Source organism: Bos javanicus, chromosome 3, assembly GCF_032452875.1.
Source record: "Bos javanicus breed banteng chromosome 3, ARS-OSU_banteng_1.0, whole genome shotgun sequence".
NCBI lineage: Eukaryota > Metazoa > Chordata > Mammalia > Artiodactyla > Bovidae > Bos > Bos javanicus.
The window spans coordinates 103564044-103583170 of record NC_083870.1 but is presented as its reverse complement, the minus strand read 5'-3'; the positions used below and the strand labels follow the sequence as shown (position 1 = coordinate 103583170).

The 19127-nt window shown below is 51.4% G+C and overlaps 1 protein-coding gene and 1 pseudogene across 1 annotated transcript in view; both read right to left on the bottom strand.

The window, feature by feature from the left end:
* Positions 1 to 1886: 1886 nt before the first annotated feature.
* On the bottom strand, positions 1887 to 7200 carry LOC133244723 (protein BEX3-like; annotated as a pseudogene).
* A 912-nt stretch (positions 7201 to 8112) lies between these two features.
* The window catches only part of SLC2A1 (solute carrier family 2 member 1), a 28232-nt gene continuing 17217 nt past the window's right edge, over positions 8113 to 19127 (bottom strand). Inside the window, exons 3-10 of the mRNA XM_061412268.1 lie at positions 13742 to 13902; positions 13325 to 13565; positions 12162 to 12324; positions 11888 to 12075; positions 11521 to 11625; positions 10973 to 11074; positions 9583 to 9786; positions 8113 to 9201 (exon numbers count right to left, since the gene is read on the bottom strand). Of these exons, the coding sequence (XP_061268252.1) occupies positions 9001 to 9201; positions 9583 to 9786; positions 10973 to 11074; positions 11521 to 11625; positions 11888 to 12075; positions 12162 to 12324; positions 13325 to 13565; positions 13742 to 13902 (1365 nt within the window). The 3' untranslated portion in view covers positions 8113 to 9000. The remainder of the gene's footprint in view (positions 9202 to 9582; positions 9787 to 10972; positions 11075 to 11520; positions 11626 to 11887; positions 12076 to 12161; positions 12325 to 13324; positions 13566 to 13741; positions 13903 to 19127) is intronic.

The following is a 19127-nucleotide window of genomic DNA, read 5'->3' as shown; positions in this document are numbered from 1 at the left end:
AGTGGGTAGCCTTTCCCTTCTCCAGGGGATCTTCCCAACCCAGAAATTGAAACCAGGTCTCCCACATTGCAAGCAGATTCTTTACCAGCTGAGCCACAAGGAAAGCAAAAACAGATAAACAACAAAAAATTATAGTAACCACTGAATGAGCGCTTGCTATGAGCCAGGTACCATAAGTCTTTCCTCTTTCAATACTCACAGCAACCCAATGACAAAGATTCGCTTATTATCCTCATTTCATAGATAAGGAAACCAAGTCTAAGATCGGCCTGAGTCAATACACAGCATCGCTTGGATTACATCACATCTTTACCCACTGCAGTTCATGTACCTAAGCACTTGTGCTTGGCAGGAGCATACAGCACTACCCCCAAGGATGATGACGTGACAAAAAAGAACTGCTTGACTTCTCTATGTTTGATTTGTTCAGCAATAAGTGTAAATAATAACTGCCTCTTTATCAGGCAGGGTAATGGGAGATAAGACTGGTTTTCCCTCTTGGTTTGATTGCAAAGAAGGCAGCTAGGCCATGTCAGTTCATAGCTGTGAATGGAAATTAGAGGCCACTTACAGAGTGTGGTTTATGTTGGTGGCCCAACTGAAGTTGCCTCATCTATACAATGGGTATAATAATAATAGTACCTACCTCCTAGGGTGTTGCTAAGGATCTAGTGTACTAATATATGTCATAGATTTAGGACAGTGCTTGACAAATAGCACTCACTATCTAAATATTAGCCATTGTTGGTATTAAAAATAGAAACTTGGCTACCAGGGATCCCTGTGGCCATAAATATAAGTAACCACCAAGCAGAGATAGGGGAGAAGTCCCCTCTCACCCTGGCTTTTTCTCAGTAGGCATTTAGTCAGGATGATTGGCTAGCTATAATCTTGGCCAATGGTAAGCAGAGCTCAAAGAATATGACAAGGATGGAGAAATAAGGTTATCAGAAAATAATAATAGCTCCTAATCTTTACCATTTCTATAATCAAGCATCACATTAAGAGTATCCCAACTTGGGGAAATGGAGAAGGCAATGGCACCCCACTCCAGTACTCTTGCTTGGAAAATCCCATGGGTGGAGCAGCCTGGTAGGCTGCAGGCAATGGGGTCGCTAGGCGTTGGACACGACTGAGTGACTTCACTTTCACTTTTCACTTTCATGCATTGGAGAAGGAAATGGCAACCCACTCCAGTGTTCTTGCCTGGAGAATCCCAGGGACAGGGAAGCCTGGTGGGCTGCGGTCTATGGGGTCGCACAGAGTCGGGCACGACTGAAGCGACTTAGCAGCAGCAGCAGCAACTTGGGGAAAAAAAAAAAAAAAGAGTATCCCAACTTGGTCTTGCCTAATCCTCACAGTTCAGTTAGGGTAGGTTTTAGTAACTTTTCCTTGTCAATTTCTACTTCTACCTCTGTGAAAAGACAATAGGAAATGATGGGAGAGGTGGGGGGTGGGGGGTGGGGTGGGGTTCCTGCAGGGTTCCTGGCTGCACTGCTTTTCTACACTCCCAGGCAGTAAGTGCCTTTTCCAAGGACATCAATGCAAGCCTGAATAAGAAAAATAATTTCTTCCTCCTAAGCCATGGCACATCAGCTGTAGAAAAATACCAGTATGGGAAGCAGTCTTCGGAAGAGCCTCAATGAGCTCATACTGTCTAGACACATTACCCCCCAACTTGCCCTTCAAGGTCTACTTCAGTTTGATAAAGCTGTAAATTCAACACTGGCACAAAAGGTCAGAGTCAAGTTTCAGGCCTATGTATGTTTGGCTACCTTCCCTGAGGAGTTACTGAGATTTCAAACATCTGAGACATTATCTGCAGGACTGAAGGGCTCTCTAAATACACACAGATTCTGCAATAATGTGTAGACTTTTGAATTGAATGATGTTGAATTCAGAGAGGTGACAGAATTTATTAAATTGGATAAAGTGAAAATTGTAGCCTGTAATGGTAAAAACACTGGCTCCAGTACTACAGAATGAATAGGGAGAAATGGCTTTTTAATGACATCCTGTTACCATTTATGGCTTTTTGAAGAAAAGCATAGAAAACATTTTAAAAAATGTATCCTAGCATTGAGGAAATGACTATACTGTGCCGTACTATCAGATAATTCCAGTAGAAAGAAGCTTATCACTCTGTACCCTCTTATATTACCTTTATTATATAGCACGAAGAAGTAGAATTTTTGTTAAAATGACAAATCAAACATTGTTGCCTTCCTAAGACCATTCTTTAATAAATTCATTTTAAAACTCAAAAAAAAAAAAAAAAAAGAAGAAGTGATGAGGATTCCTGCCTGGGCAATATGACACATCATAATTACATCACAGGTTTGTGGAAATAGATTATAGGCCCCCCAAATACTTTGAGTTCACTCCTTTAAAATTAGATTTTAAACCCTAGGCCACAAGAATCAATGGTACTCTGAGAAACTCTGAGTGAAGCCTGTTGACACAAGTGCATTTGAAAGTTCAAACACCAACAGATTTGTACTCTCTGTTTAGAAAGAAAGGAGGGAGGAGGAAAAATATCTACCTCCCAGTTTTTATAAAGTTTAGGTTAAATTTATACTTATTTTTTTGCTGTTGCTATTTTTTAATTGCTTTATTAACTTCACATTTTTCCATGCAAATGGTGAAACTCTACTGTTGACAGAAACTTAATCTCCAATTATAAGCTGGTAACACAGAACCCACCTGACACTTAGAAATTACATAAGGTTCACAGCCAATGTATCAGTAAAGGTGTATCAGGAAAATGCAAGGAAAAAGAGGACAATAGTGGGAATCACATTATTAATCTCATGGAACATGGCAGGAGTCAAGGCATAAGGCAAAATTCCTCATGGTGGTCAGGGTGATTAGAGAGCTTCCCCATAAGAATACGCAGACAATTCCTCAGCTGCAGCTGCCTTAGTTTTCTCATCTCTGCTATGAATATTTCCATATCATCTCTATCTCCATCATCACTGGGTATGGTCTGTTGGAAATTAGGGGCAAGATGGCAAGCCTGTCCTCCTCTATTATTTCCTGCTGGCTGGTGGCCCTAGCCCCTGCCCAAAGGAGAGTCTTCCTCTCCAGTCTGCATGGGCTGTTCCATTCCTTTGTTTTCCTGGGCCTGTCCTCATTGTCTCCTGCTCCTCTGATTCTCACCACAAGTGCGCTGCCACACCACTTAATCCTGCAGACCTGATCCTCTGCCCCTGGCCTGATGCCAGCCCACCGTGCACAGAGCAGTAGGGAGTTGGTACCCAGGTAGGAGTCTGTGCTTATTTTTTATATTTATTTCTATCTTGGAGAGCTAAGATAAATTAATTGAAATTTCTAACACTTGTTACTGGAAATGCCAATGAATTTTCTGTAAGAGTCAGAGGTTTGTTTTCATAATTATCTTTACGGGTTGTTTTCACCTTACAACTATATTTTTGTTATAGAAAACTAAATGTGTTACAATGTAGGTCCTCTCCAAAGTTGTAAAGTAGGTCATAGGAAGATGGATTTGCCCACTAACCCTATGATAACTAACCAGCTGAGCATAACTGCATATTATAATGCATGCAAACAGAATATCAAAACTGGGAAGTTTCTTCTTATATTAAAAAAAACCCCAAAACGAAACCCAAAGTCCCCAAGTGACATATGAGGCCCCACAGGGTCTAGTGTCCTGCCACCTCTTCGCCCTTATCTCCCTGTTGCCCTGGCCCACCTCCTCCTGGTCCTTTAACACATCAGACACGGTCCTGCCTTTGTACCTTTGGACTTGCTGTTCTATTGGCTTAGAAAAGCCTCTCCCCCAAATTAAGGGTCTGATTTGCTCCCTTACGTCATTCAAGTTTGTTATCACTTCTTACTTCATTCAAATTTATTATCACTTATCACTCCTTCAGGGTGACCTTCAAATTATCTCATCTAAAATTGACCCACCCACCCCATGCTCACATCTATCATCTTCTATTCTTCGGTTTGCCTTTTCTTCCCCATAACACAAATCACCATCTGATACTTTTTTATATACCTGTGGATTGTTGATTGCTGGTTTTCCCTACCAGAATGTAAGCTCCATGAAAGCAAATCTTGGTTTTGTTTACTGTTGTATCCCCAGCACTAGAACAATGCCCAGTGCCCAGCAGGTACTCAGTAAATGAATGAAGTGAAACTAATCAAAAGATCTGGGTTCCATGACAGGAAAGAGCTTGCTCTGGGAACTCTGCACCAGGTAGTTTAGGAGCTGCAGATCATAGAGCCAGACATGACCTTGAAATCCCTGGGGATTCACAGAAACCTTGGGGTGAGTACCAGACTTTATGAAAGGAGGGGAAGGGGAAATATGGAGTAACTCTAATGGACATCTGTCTCATACATACATCGTCTTATTTCATCTTAGTATCACAACAGATGAGGAAACTGAAGATCAGAAAGGTGAGGTGACTTACCCAAAGATTTTCAGCTAAGTAGCAGGGCTGGAATCTGAAATCAGCTCTATCTGACTCTAGAAACCATGTCCTTTCCAAGACACCACACAAATGAGGAAAAGTTTGGAAGAGTACTTGTTCAGTTAAGTAACTGTTGAAGGGATGAAAAAATGCTTCATAGAGAAAGTGATTGTTCATTTGGTCTTTTTTGAGATCAAACAAACTTATGGAGAGACCAAAAGCAGACCAAGAGAAAGAAGAAGCTTGGACAGAACGTTTTAAGATCAGGCAGTGAGGTGAGGGGCTGTCCAGGGAACACTGGGTATCTCAGCGTAGCTGGGTCTTAAAGTGTTGAAGGAGCATTTGGGAAGATCAGGTCTCCAAAGACCTGAATGTGAAAGATCTTGACAGCTTGGTTATGGAATTTGAGCTTTACCACAAGACAATAGGGAGCATTAAGCTGTAATGTGGTCAGACACTGCTCTAGGAAGTCACTCTGGGGTGCTGGGGACAGGGTTGAAAAAGCATCTTTTGTAATAGTCCCTGTGAAGGGTTATTGCCAAAGAAATCAATTCTCTCAATCCATGAGAAGTTGAGGTTAAAACCAGCCCCCACCTACACATTCACACAATAGCCACTAGTTGGCAGCAATGTTCCAAGAAATCAGTGAGCCAGCCCCTGCAAATAGCAGCTTCCTCAGCCAACTCCTTGGGCTGTCCTGGGTGGAACACAGTTAAGTGGGGGATCAGTCTGTGGAGGGAACCCCAAAGGTACATAGGGGAAGGAGTATGTGGAGGTCAGAGGACAGAGTGATCGATGCCTGAAGGATAGTTGCGGTGGGACGGGGGTAGGGGGTGGGGGCTGGAGGCAGTGGAGAGAGAGGAGGCGACATCTGAGAGCTAGAAACACTGCAAACGGCCTTGAGTTCCCAGGCTAAGAAAGCTGAATGTTACCCTGAGGGAAATGGGAGCCCAGGAAGGGTTTTAAGTAGAAGAGAAACATGCCGAGATTTGCCTTTTAGAAAGATCACAAAGATTGCTATGTGGAGAATGAAGGGAAAGAGACAGAAAGTAAAGAGAGCAGTGAAGAGGTGCCGCAGTGACCTCTGTAGAGAAAAGTGGTCTGAACCAGGGCCAGCAATGGCAGTGGACAGAACAGGTCAGCTTTGTAAGAGGCTTACATAAAAACCATAGAATGAGAAAGAGGGCATCAAAATGTAGTTTTCACAGAAGAGAATGAATATTCTCTCCCTATTATTAAGAACACATTATGAATTGTTGGATTTTCTCCCTAAAACTGCTTTGGGAGAACTCAGATCGTGGAACGTCTAAATTCACTCAGCAATCCTGATCAGTCTGTGGTGGGAACTGGCAACAAAGGAATGATTTAGCAGTTGCCTCCCCAGTCTGGGGGAATAAGTCAACTCCTGTACAGCGTGGAGGGGGCTTTGCTAAAAGAAATACAGGACGCTGTGGGGTCCAGTGGGGGAACCTGATACAGGGATCCAGGGAGAATAGACTTTTGAGCCTGAGATATCAGATAAAGGTTCTCACAAAACTGTAAGCTAAGCACTGGAAAAGAGGCAGTTTGGGAGGAGCCCCGTTACCTATTTACCCCTTTTCGTCACAAGGCGTCACCTCTTGTGCTATAAGGTATCCCAGGTGAGCTACATTCCTCAGGATGCCAGCGCTAACCCAGCCACGGTCGCCAGCTCTTAGAGCAAACGCACCTCCCTGAATACATAGGACCATAGAGTCCCTAACAGGGTCCTGGACCACCGCCCGGAGCAGCCAGGCTGTGATTGGAGGGAGCCTGGGGCCCTACCCTCACCAGCCCAACATTGCTGTTCTGATTGGTGAAGACACTGCGTAGCCCCGCCCTCCCCGCGTAGACAATGGAGGCTAACCACGTGGGTGCGCGAGTGCCCAGCCGGCCCTGAAGCACCAGTGTTAGGGGTCTATGGGGAAGATGAAAGATCACCCTGGCACCAAATCTTCTACACTCGCGATGGATTGCGGCCTCTAGAGAACAGGCGTCAAGGGACCGGAAACTGTGCCTCCTTAAGAATTGTGGACCCAGGCTGGGGCGGGCCGGGACTCCAGGCGCCTGCGTGCACCTCGCAGTTTGGGAAATGGTGGCATCCAGCACGTTGGTGCAAGCCTTGTGAAGGGCGGGAACCCGGGAGTGGATTCATGGACCTTTTCAAACCAAGGTCTGGAGCCCTGGGCTGTGGCGGGGCTAGAGTGTTTCCGGGCTCTGCCCTATTTCGGCGCCATCTGCTTTGCATCCCTAAGTTGTGGCCGCTTGTGCCTCTTCGGCCCTAACCCCACCCCTAGTCCGTTTCCTTCCATCCAGTGGGACAGCCAGTGTCACCATAGGTTTTTAAGAGCCCTGAGTGCACATCTGGCAGCAGGGGGTCTCTGACTCTGCACTAACCCTCGTAGGGCCCCTGCGAACTAACTCCTTTCAACAGAAGACTTTTGAGGACATGAGTATGTGATAAGTCCTCCTTCATGGCACCTGGCCCCTGCCCTTCATCGGTTCACCACCCTGCCCCCCTGCTCAGACAAAGCACACCCCTTCTCTGAACTTCCCTCTTTGTGAGATGATGCCTAACTCTTCAGATTCTTTATACCTAATGATAATACAGATAGGCACTGCCAACTAGTATGCACTTTCTTTCCCTTCTTGCCCTCTCCTTACAACCCCTCTTCATGCCAAGCAGATTTTACAGTTTCACCTGTGTGCAGTTATGAAAGCTTCCAAGCTGTAGCCCCCCCCCCAACCCCCCCCCCCCACACACACACACAAGATTTTGTCAGATGAACCTCTAGGGACAAATATCTTTGGTGCTTCTATTTCATCAACTGGAGACCCAGAAGAATCAAATTGACTTCTTTCTGTGAAATTGAGGCTAGTGGAAGAAATAGGAACTTGTGATAAAGATACAGTGCCACAGGAGAGAAACAAAGTGCTCTTGAAATTCAGGGATTGGGAGAAGGGCATGAGAAATCATTCCAGAGTGTGCAGTAGCCTATAAGCTGTATCATACAGGGCATTCTGAATTAAATAGATGGAAAAAGGCAGCTTAACAGCTCACTTGGCCCATGCAGTGAACATGGTTCATTGAAGGGGATAGGAGTTTGAGGGGAGGACTGAGGTATAGAGTAGGGGGTGTGCAGTATAATTTCTTTTTTTTTTTTTTTGGCCACACCATGTGCCTAGCAGGATCTTAGTTCCCCTGACCGAGGACTGAACCTGGGCCCCAACAGTGAAAGCATCAGGGAATTCCTGCAGTATAACTTAAAAGCAGGGGTTTTAGCATATTTGCTGTGAAACTTCAGGCACGTTAACCTCTTTGAGCCTGTCAAACGTACAGAGATAGTACCTACCTCACTTTCAAGATAATGCATATCAAGGCCTGAGCATCAAGGTCAGCACATAGCTGTCATTCTTTTGAATACCAGCTATCATTTGTGAAGAAAAATGGGAATGCCGCAAATGCCACAATTGTTAGGTAATCTCTAGGTAATAGAGATCAAACAGATTTTTAAGCAGTAGAGGTGTTGACCAATGGTGCTTGGAAATAACTGGATCTTGGAGTCAGAAAGTCTGAAGCTGTTCTAAGAGTGGCTTCTCTCCCATTCCCATCCAAATCTGCCTACCCTCAATCCACACGCATTTCAAAACCACGTTTCTAAAAACCAGCCATTTATATCTGCTTAGGTAAGTTACAGAGGGAGTAAGGTGGTATATTTACAAGTTGGTTTGTCCAGATATACTATAACTTACTGTCTGTATTTAATATTGACAACCAAAAAATATATATAAATATCTTCCAACTATACACAGCAGGGCAGGAGTGTCCAGGTCTTCTTGAATAGTGAGTTCTCGGTTTCCCATGGCCCTCCTCCTCTCATGGTGATCATCTGGCCCTCAGTGCAAAGGAGACTAGCACCTGGCAGCCCAGTATGGCCCTTCCCCTCTCCTCCCTGCACTCCAGTGCTCCCAACTGGTCTCAGGCAAGGAAAGGTTAATTTGAGTGGTTGGATAGGAAGAGACGGGAATAGGCAAAACCTAATGGAGTCTGACCCCTAGGTTTGGGAGACCCAGGCCCATAGAAGGGGTGGCCATAGCCACCTCTTGGGGTAGAAGACTCATAGTTTGCAGTTCGATTAGTGTGTCCTTAGGTCATAGGTCCGGCCCTACAGATTAGCTTGGCAAAGAAGGCAAGTGTCTAGGCAGGGCTTGGTCCCCACCCTCAGGCACTGAGCCATTTAGGGTGAAGCCAGGGATGTGGGTGAAGGAGACTCTGGCTGATAAAAAAATAATAACAAAATCAGTAATAAAAAATTATAAAACCTGTTGCTTGTCTGAATAGATCTGAGCAACAGTCTTTTGTTAAAATCCTGGAGCCGTTAGTGTCCTGAATATTCTTCTGGACATCACTGCTGGCTGAAGGAAGGAGGCCCCAGGCCCGGCTCTGCTGAGATCTATCAGTTTGAGAGTCTCATCCAGCTGCCTGTGCTCTGAGAGATCCTTGGGCCACTGGGAGCAGACCGGGCTGGTGGTGTGGGACACCTCACACTTGGGAGTCAGCTCCCAGGGGGTGGAACAGCTCCTCAGGTGTCTTGTCACTTTGACTTGCTCCTCCCTGCCGGAAGCCAGAAGCAATCTCATCGAAGGTCCGGCCTTTTGTCTCGGGAACTTTGAAGTAGGTGAAGATGAAGAACAGAACCAGGAGCACGGTGAAGATGATGAAGACGTAGGGTCCGCACAGTTGCTGAAAGACACATAGAAACACTTGGTTGGAGACCTGCCCCTACATCCTACCCTTAGGATGGACGGTCACTTTACCTTTGGGTCCTTGATCTGAGAAAGGGAACACCCACCTACAACCCAGGAGCACTACAACCCAGGACTCTGCTGCACCTGGCATGTGATAGAAGCAGATTCTGATGGCAGAACAGAATAGACAATTCAAAGCTAAGGGAAGAACCCTGGAGTGGAGGTCAGGGTTCTGAGCCCATAACCTGGCCTTCTGAGCCTGTTTCCTTCCCAGTGTGATTCCAGTAAGGACAGCAGGGACAGCATTTTGCACAGCACTATGGGGTCCTGTGTGCAGGAGAGAAACGCTGAGGTGTGGGGACTCTGGGGCTCTCACCTCCACATACTGGAAGCACATGCCCACAATGAAATTCGAAGTCCAGTTGGAGAAGCCAGCGACGGCAATGGCAGCAGGGCGAGGGCCCTGGCTGAAGAGTTCAGCCACGATGAACCATGGGATGGGGCCTGGGCCCACTTCAAAAAAGGCCACAAAGCCAAAGATGGCCACGATGCTCAGGTAGGACATCCAGGGCAGCCGCTCCTGAGGAGGATGAGAAGGGAGGAAAGTTAGGCTGGGCTGTGCTGGGTCCTCAGAGGAAACCAACTCCAGGGGCAGCCCAGGGCAGGCAGGAGGCCTCGGGCTGGCCCTGGATTTGCCGTGTGACTTAGGCACCCGGGGCCAGCTCTCAGTGTTCTCATCTGAACAAAACAGCTGAAGCCCCGCATGGTGGTTGTCGGCTTGCATCTGCCTCCAGGAACGTCACGTAGCTGCACACAGGAGGTGCTAAGAAGAGGGCCCTGTGGTCCCCTGGCTCTGGCTGTGGAATAGTCTGCTTATGGCTGGAAGATGTGGAAGAACATTCCTGGGGGTGGCTGTCAGAGGCTTGTAAGGTACCCAGCTCAGGACCAGCATTGGGCAGGCATGAAGTTCCACAGAGAGCCATTCTCAAGGAGACCACAGTAGAAGAGTTATATGGTTTTGTTCCAGATCCCAGATCCCCTGCTTATCACCTGTGGCATGCTGGGCCTCTCAGTCATCAACGTACTCTCTAAGCCTTGGTGCAGCTGTAAAATGAGTGTCCTGGTGTTTTCCTTGCCCAAACACTGGATAAGTGAGTGGTGTGTGAAGTGCCTGGGATAAGGTTATCATAGAGGTTATAGTCACAGGCTTGGGGCCAGCAGGCCTGAGGTTGATTCCTGGCTTTATCTGCTGCATTACTGACCTCACTGGGAAAGGGGGTGGGGGGACGTTTCCTCACTGGAGAAGTGGAAATATTGACTGAACTACTCCTGTGCATTCTGAGGACTAAGTGAGATAAGGCATGTTTCCACGCCTCTGTGGTAAGGAGACCATTGCTTTCTAGGGCTGTTTACGAGAAGAATTGAGGCTGTGGAGGAAGACTTTGCAGAGCAGCTCCAGGGGCGAGGGAACTGGTGGGGCTGGAGGTGTGGTGGTGAGAAAGCATCAGGCAGGGAGGAGCTGGTTCAAGACCAGGTAAGAGTGGAAAGAGACAGCCCAAGGAAGCCGAAGGTCCGGCCCAAGCCCGGGGCTGTGGGTGGGGCAGAACGAGGGGGAGGGCAGCCCCGCTTGGGGTCCGGATGCCATTGGCCAGCTTGGGGCTGAGATGAGCACCTTGGGATGCCCACGTGAGTTCCCCCTTTCCCCCTCCTCTCTCCCTCCCCCCTGCCGCACCCCCCACCCCCCACCCCAGAGCATGGCAACTCACCAGCAGCGCCAGCGCGATGGTCATGAGCACTGCACAGCCTGCCATGCCGGCCAGGCCTATGAGGTGCAGGGTCCGCCGGCCGGCTCGTTCCACCACAAATAGCTGTGGGCAGAGAGTGTGTCAGTGCCTGATACCCCTCTGAACACACCTCTTCCTCCAGGCGGGTCCCCCCAAGTGCTGGGAAAGCCACAGGACACTGCAGAGATGGAGTGGCAGATGGATCACCTCTTCCCTGGGGCAGGGTTTGGGGACTACATAGGATCCCAAGGGGTGAGAGCTGCCTGCGAGAGCCAGATAGCTGAGCATTCTGGCTGTGGCCTTGGGCCAGCCGTTGCACTTCTCTGAACATCAGTGTCAACTGTTTGATCCCAGTAATGAACTTGACAAGTTGTTGAAGATGAAATGAGAGAGCACTTAGGGAGCACGTGATGCCTCCCTGGCTCTCAGTAAAGACTGCTGTTCAGTCACAAGGCCCCAAGGCCCTAAGACCGACCACAAGCTGGACCTCAGCTGCTGGCTGGCTATGGGCAACGACGTGGAAGACTCACCGACACGACAGTGAAGGCTGTGTTGACGATGCCAGAGCCGATGGTGGCATACACGGGCTGCTGCACCCCTGCCTTCTCGAAGATGCTTGTGGAGTAATAGAAAACCTATGGGACACAGAGGTAGTCGGGGCTCAGCTGGGTGCCATGGCTCTTCCCCGGCCTCTGTCCCAGTGGGTGCAGAACACACGGTCAGTAAAGCATGAAGAGGACACTGCCCCAGGGCCCTTCTGAGTTTGCGTTCTAAAGGAGAGCTGCTCCTCTGGCAGGGGTCCGTCTGCTGTTTCAGGTGTGGGATCTGTCCACAGCACGCCTTGGGCCCCAGGGATTGGCGGGGGGGCACAGGAGAGGGTGGGTATGGGGCACTCACAGCGTTGATGCCGGACAGCTGCTGGGACAGCTGCAGCACCACGGCAATGAGGATGGGCTGACGGTAGGCGGCTGAGCGGAACAGCTCCAGGATGGTGACCTTCTTCTCCCGCATCATCTGCCGGCTCTCCTCCTTCATCTCCTGCAGGTCGCGGGTCACGTCCGCGGTCCCACGCAGCTTCTTCAGCACTGAGGGGGCCGGAGGGAAAGCAGGGATGGCTCAGCGCGGGGAGGAGGCGGGGGCCGGGGGCGGGGAGGGGCAGGGCCCGCCGTACCGCTCTTGGCCCGGTTCTCCTCGTTGCGGTTAATGAGCAGGAAGCGGGGGCTCTCGGGGCAGAAGGGCAGCAGGATGCACTGCAACAGGGCTGGGATGAAGATGACGCTCAGCAGCAGGGGCCACAGTTCCTGGTTGCCCATGATGGAGTCCAGGCCGAACACCTGGGGGAGGCAGGGGTGGAGCAGCGGCTGTGAGCCATTGGCTCAGGGCTCGCTCCTGCCCCGCTCCGCCCACGGGCCTTTCCCTGCCCTTTCCCTTTCCCTTTTTGAAAGAGGGCTCTAGTTCTGAGTCTAGTTGTGCCACTAATGTGAGGCTTAATTTCTCTGAGGGGCTTCCCTCATAGCTCAGTTGGTAAAGAATCCGCCTGCAAAGCAGAAGACCCCGGTTCGATTCCTGAGTTGAGAAGATCCGCTGGAGAAGGGATAGGCTACCCACTCTAGTATTCTTGGGTTTCCCCTGTGGCTCAGCTGGTAAAGAATCCACCCGCAATGCGGGAGACCTGGGTTCGATCCCTGGGTTGGGAAGATCCCCAGGAGAAGGGAAAGGCTACCCACTCCAGTATTCTGGCCTGGAGAATTCCATGGACTGCATAGTCAGTCCATGGGGTCGCAAAGAGTCGGACCCAACTGAGCAACTTTCACTTAACATCTCTAAACCTTGGTTTCCTCATCTGTGACAAGGAAGAAGCAGGATCTGCTTAACAGCATTGGTTGGGGATGGGGGTGCCTGGTGGGATAAGATAGCAGGATGGCAAATGTGTCTGGCAGGGGGCAGGGGGACTGCTACTCTGCCACAAGATGATTTGGGGATGGAGAAGGGAGAGCCCTGAGAGAGGGGAGTGTGTACGTATATACAGGTATTAGGGCCCGGAGGTGTGAGAGAGACGGCATGTTGAGAAACCAGTAGGCTGCCCTGTGCTTGGGTCCCCAGGGTGAGAAGAAAGGATGCAAGGCTGACTGGGCAGGGATGAGAAGGGCCAAGGCAACTGGACTTGCTCTCCCACCAGGAACGGGGAAGCGGGGAGGGTGATGAACGTGGTGTGTTCTTGGGACCTGTACCCCGGATGTGTCCACGAGGCTGTGCTCTGCAGGGCTGGAAGGCTGGGCGAGGAGTCGAATCTGGACACACACCCGGGGGACGGAGCCATGGGTGGGTGCTTACCTGGGCGATGAGGATGCCGACGACGATGCCTAGCTGGTGCAGGGTGCCCAGGGCCCCTCGAAGCTCCGTGGGGGATACCTCCCCCACGTACATGGGCACAAAGCCAGTGGTCAGGCCGCAGTACACACCGATGATGAAGCGACCCAGGATCAGCATCTCAAAGGACTTGCCCAGTTTTGAGAAGCCCATGAGCACAGCGGACACGAAGGCCAGCAGGTTCATCATCAGCATTGAATTCCGCCTGGGGGGTGCAGGTGAGGAGTGGAGGAGGTCACAGGTCAGGCAAGTCCCTGGAGACCCCTGGAAACCCCAGGGGCTGGGTCACAGATAATTCCCTAGGACAGGCAGGGAGGGCCCCCTCACCCCCTGACTCCAAGCTGGGACTCCCTGGGCAGGGCCAGAACCCCTTCTGCTCACCGGCCGAAACGGTTAACAAAAAGGCCCACGGAGAAGGAACCAATCATGCCTCCCACCGAGAAGATGGCCACGGACAGGGACCAGAGCGTGGTCAGCGTGGCGGGCGGGATGGGCTCCCCATAGCGCTGGACCCACGTCTGGTTGTAGAACTCTTCAATCACCTGCAGGAGAAGCAGCAGCCTGGTGGGCGAGGCCAGGACCCAGTCGTCCTCTTCTCTCACACTCCTCCTCAAAGAGGACCACTTTACCCCAGGATGCTGGAGGGGCCCCAGCCCCTGGTCCCTCCCCTTCTGTGGGCTTCAGTCCCCCCGCCCCCACCTCCTCATGAGAAACAAGGGGCTGGACTCTGTCTGCGAGGGAGAGTGGTGCCAGCTCTCACACCTCCCCCAGGTGCAGGTTCCAGGGCCCTGTGGTTTCTGGTGCTCAACAGGACTTTCTGGGGATGATGGAAGTGACCAGCACTGGGAGTTCAGGCAGTGCAGAGGGGCTCAGAGACAGTGCTTCCGCCTGCATGCCCCCTTTTCCTTCAAGGCGCCTAAGGCCACTGGCCACTCTGGCTCTCTCCCCAACCCCTCTTGCTGGAGAGGAAATACAGCTGAACAGAGGCCCTGGGAGGAAGGGAAGAGCAGGCTCACTTTGCACTCAGGGCCTGGTGTGAGCAACTTGTACCCAAATGCTCGTGACACCAAGCTGCTGCTTTCTATCCACCAAGCCCAGCGCCCCCCCGGCTGGCCTGGGAGATCCCCCTTGAAGGACCCACGGCCTCGTCCTCCCTCCCAGCTGGGAGGTTAGGGGAAAACCTACAGACAAGGAAGCAGTTCCAGGAACTGGAGACACCTGTCCTAGAGCAGGCCTGCCCGCTAGCCCTGCCCCCACCAAGGGGAGGGCCTGGCCGCCCAGGCCCAGGACTGTGGCAGGCGGGCAGCGCCGGTTCTGCCTGCGCACACTCAGTCTACTCTTAGGTGGCGCAGATATGTGCCCAGGGCCTCAGGACGGGCCAGACCCACCCAGCCACGTATGGAGCTGGGCACAGGGCCAGTGTACGCAGAAACAACTTCCTGTGTACCCATGCCATCACACACTCACACACACTCGTGCTCACATAATCTGAGTATCTCTGGCTTCAGCAAGTCACAAACCTGCACGCCCCTGCGGCCCTCACCACCTGCAGCTCAAACTCAACTCCACACCAGCCCATCCCAGGCGCACCCCTCGCCACCTCAAGTTTGGGTACACTGGGCAGTATGCAGTCTCTCACACAGTACGATTCCCGTCTACACTGCTCTTTGACTGTCCCTAACCTTCCCAAGCCCCACGGTCCCAGGAATGCCCACTCAGTGATCTATTCGTCTGCCCAGGGAAGCTGGACTCAACCAAGTTCAGACTCAGCTCTACCCCCCATCTCCAGGTCAAGTATCTGTATCTCGAATGACAACATTAGCAATACCCACTTCATAGCGCTGTGGGGAACTAACGAAACGCACTTGCAGTGCTCACACGGTGCTTGGGACCACCGCTGAGCTGAGGAGCCCGCCACGTTTCGGTTCTGACTCAAGGGTAGCGCAGGCCACCAACAGGCTGGTGGAGCCTGCCCATGGGTCAAAATCACAGCTCCTGGTGGTATGTCTGCCTTTGGCCTCTGCGCCGTTTTTCCCACCTTCCGCGGTTACTCCCCCTGAGGGCCCGCCCTGCCTTACCACGCCGAAACCTTTTGAAATCCAGCTCAGAGGGTTCCAGGAGTCTGTCCTCCCTGAGGGAGGGAGGGACCCCAGCGGATTCTCCCCAGGGCCTGTCCCAGGGCTCACACAGGATGAAGGAAGCCATGAAAGGGCTTAGGCTCTCCTCCTAGCAGCCCTTACTTCTACCAGGGGCACAGAAAGCAGATTTCAACCAAACAAACACAAAGTGCTTGTGTTCTTCAAGGGACAAACCCAACCCCAGAGGAGGACTGCTTGGGCACAGCAGTGCTCCATTTATCAGGCTCTGCAGAGAGCAAGCTGTCCTGGATAAGGGAACTGCCCAGATAAGTGACCCTCACCCCTCGGGGGCCCATTGTCTGGGTGGAAATCTCTCTCCCTCCTGTCCCTTACCCTCTGCTGCCCTGAGCAACTGGACGTACAAGCAGGGCTCGAGGGCACTCCTGACCTTGCGGCTCTGCAGGGCCAAGGTGAGATGTTTGCAGGTGGCATTTAATTTTTGCATTCTGTAGTTTACCCCCACCCTCTGTGGTTCAGATGCTTGTCTCACAGAGCTCTCCACACATCCGTTTTAAAATCTGCCAAGCCAGTTAATGAAGCTCGTTGGAATTGTGTGTAAAGAGTCAATATGTATAGTATTTAAGTACTGAGTGCTTACTGTCTAAATGGGTTTAAGGGCATGAAGCTGAGGTCTTTAACCTTCTCCTTGGGGTTTGGCTGGAGATGTTGAGGACCCATATGTAAGTGAGGTGTCGCCAGAGCCTCCCCAGTTACATCTCCTGAATGTGGTGACAAGTCAGAGGGACCAAACCCTGTCCTGGGCTTGCTCTTTCTTGGCTCTTGAGCCCCTTGCTGCTTTGACCACTGTATGGGGTTGAGGGAGGCTGAGCAGCCAGCCCCCTCCACCCTGGCCCCAGGTTCATCCTCTTCACCCCCAGCAGTACCTCCTGGCCGAGTGGAGGCTGCCTAGCAGGTTCTTGCCTCTGGAACTGGTGCTTGAGATTTGTGGGAAGAAGCCAAGTGAGGTTTTCCTTTCCTGCGTGTGGTGTATAGGCTCTCTGTCCTCCCCTGCTGGGGGTCCATGCCCTATGTGGGGGGTGAAGCTGACCCTTGGCTCAGGAAAGGCAGAGGATCCCTCAAGAACAGAAGAACCCTACACAGGGAGAAGTTCTAGGGTCACCTCTCCCACCCAGCCACTGCCCTCAGCATCATCCAGCAATGGCTGGGTGGCCCTCAGGGAAGAAGAGCCTCCTTAGTGTTAATCGCTCAGTTCTATCTGACTCTGTGCAACCCCATGGACTGTAGCCTACCAGGCTCCTCTGTCCATGGAATTCTCCAGGCAAGAATACTGGAGAGGGTTGCCATTTCCTTCTCCAGGGGATCTTTCCCAACCCAGGGATTGAACCTGGGTCTCCTGCATTGCAGGCAGATTCTTTCCTGTCTGAACACCTCCTTACTGCTTTCTTTAACTGGGTCCCACAGACCCAGTCTCCGCATTAAGGCTCCTGGCAGCCTCCTCAGCCCTGGCTCACATGTACATCTTCTGAATGCTCCAGCCTCACATTCTGGTTATGAGTCAGGGAGATACCCTTGGTCCTGCCACTGCCCTGCCTCCCACTCAGCAGGTCCCATCCCTCAAATTCACCTCCTAACCTGTCCTCCTCTCTACCCACGCAGCACCTGTCCTAGGTCTCACCTGGATTCTGCTCCTGACTCCTCCCACCCACTGAAGCCAGATTCCGATTCCCACCATTACTCCCAGACTTGGCAGTCAAGCCCTGGATGTCAAGTGGACCAGGCTCAGCCCTCCTTGTCTCTGCTCCCCGTCCCAGCTTGTTCCCAGTCCTTTCCCGCTGTGTGCTGAGAAGAAAGGGCGGGTCCTGGTCGGCCCTGGTGCCAGACTCTCTGTCCAGGCATCCCTTTATTGGAGCCAGAGGGTAGGGCTCACTCGGCGATACTGTTGGGGCCAGCTTGGAGAAGCAGGATGCCCTGGGCAGCTGCCATCCCTTTCCAGTAACAAGCTTTTCCTCATTCCAGCCCTTCTCCTAGGGGTTAGGGTGGGAAGAGGTTTGTATCACTTCTGACACCCCCGTCCCTTCCATGCCTGAGTAACTGTGGGTGAAGGACCACACATCTGCCCGTCTAGAGCGGAAGTTCTGACTTCCTCTGTGTCAGGGCAGTGTCTGTAGTGAGGCTCTGGGCGTGAGGCAGAACCCACTGTCTGGCACTTGCAGTAAGCTGTTTCATGTGTCACTGTTGTCTCAAGGAGAGAAGCCACCTCCTTGAGAGGAGCATTAGGGACAGAATTTTCCATTTTTAAATTGCTGAAAAACAAAGCATTATCCTAAGGAACGTGTAGTACGAGAAAGAACTAGGCACTTGCCTTGGGGAGTAAAGCTCTATCTTCAGACCTTGCTGTCAGCCCCAGGCCGAGGGACCCAGCAGGTCTGCAGAGCCCCAGGGCACAGACTTCATCTGGGGGTGGGCTGGGCGGGTGGTGAGGAGAGCTTTCAGATAAGATTACTCATGTTTACAGGTAGTGAGTCCCCTGTCAGCAGGGAGCATACAAGTCAAAATTTGGATCAGGGATTGGCATAAACAACTCATATAAAAGGCTAGATAGAAAATATTAGGGTCTGCTGACCACATATGGCCTCTCCTCTGTTGCTTATTTTTCTTCCCTTTCTCTTCAAACTTCTAAACATGGGAAAAATCATTCTTAGCTCACAGGCCCTACAAAAACAGGGTGCTGGCTGGATTTGGTCCCCCTGCCAACCTGTGTTCTAGAATTCCAGACTACTGCCAAGAGAAGGGGTGTATGTTTTGGAACTTCTGGCTGGTCTCAACTTCTTCCCTGGAGAGGCCTGGTCTTCTAGATTATCTGGAGAGGGAAATCAATGCTCTCTCAACCCTTTCTTCTTTCTTTTAGACGTACTGTCAGGATGAGGGGGGTTAAATAGCCACTCAGTCTTTGAGCTCCAGTTAGAAGGAAGAAAGGACCGGCTTGTCCAGTTCAGTCCCTATTTCCTATTCCTTCCCCACCTCTCCCCCACATCTGGGGCTGCCCCCACCCCTCAGCCCAGAGGGAATGTCTCCACAGCCAGCTCAGCCATGCTCCAGGGTCAGCTGGGAGTTCAGAGACAGATGCTCCAGATGGGGCTGGACAGATAGCTTCTGGGTCCCCCAGGGCCTCTCCCTGGGGCCTGGGGAAGAGGCCCAGGCAGCTAGATGGAGCTAGAAGCTGGGCTCCACCCCCAGAGCAGATGACTGGACCACCCAGGTTGCTTTTCTGGAAGAGTCCTGACCTGGCTTCTCTCCAAGTCTTCGCTCTGACCTCCTCACGGGTCCATGGCCTCTAGGGTCTCCCCTGCAAACACATCTTCATCTTCCCTGCTCACAGCTCACACCCTCAGGATGAAGTGTCTCTTCCCACCCCATGTGGCCACACCCCCACGTGGCAGTGCCATCTGAGCACCTCACACCTCTGCACCTTCACCTCGCCTCTCTTTTGCCTTCTGCCTGGTAAAGTGTTGGGCACTTTCCCTCCTCTGGAGAGCCTTCACAATCACCTCCTCATTACTGCAGTGGTTCCCAAACAGGGGCAACTTGGCCCCCCTCCGCCCTGGGAGGAGGTGATGTTTGGAAGCATTTTGGGTTGTCACCCTGGTGGGGACAGAGGCCAGGGATGC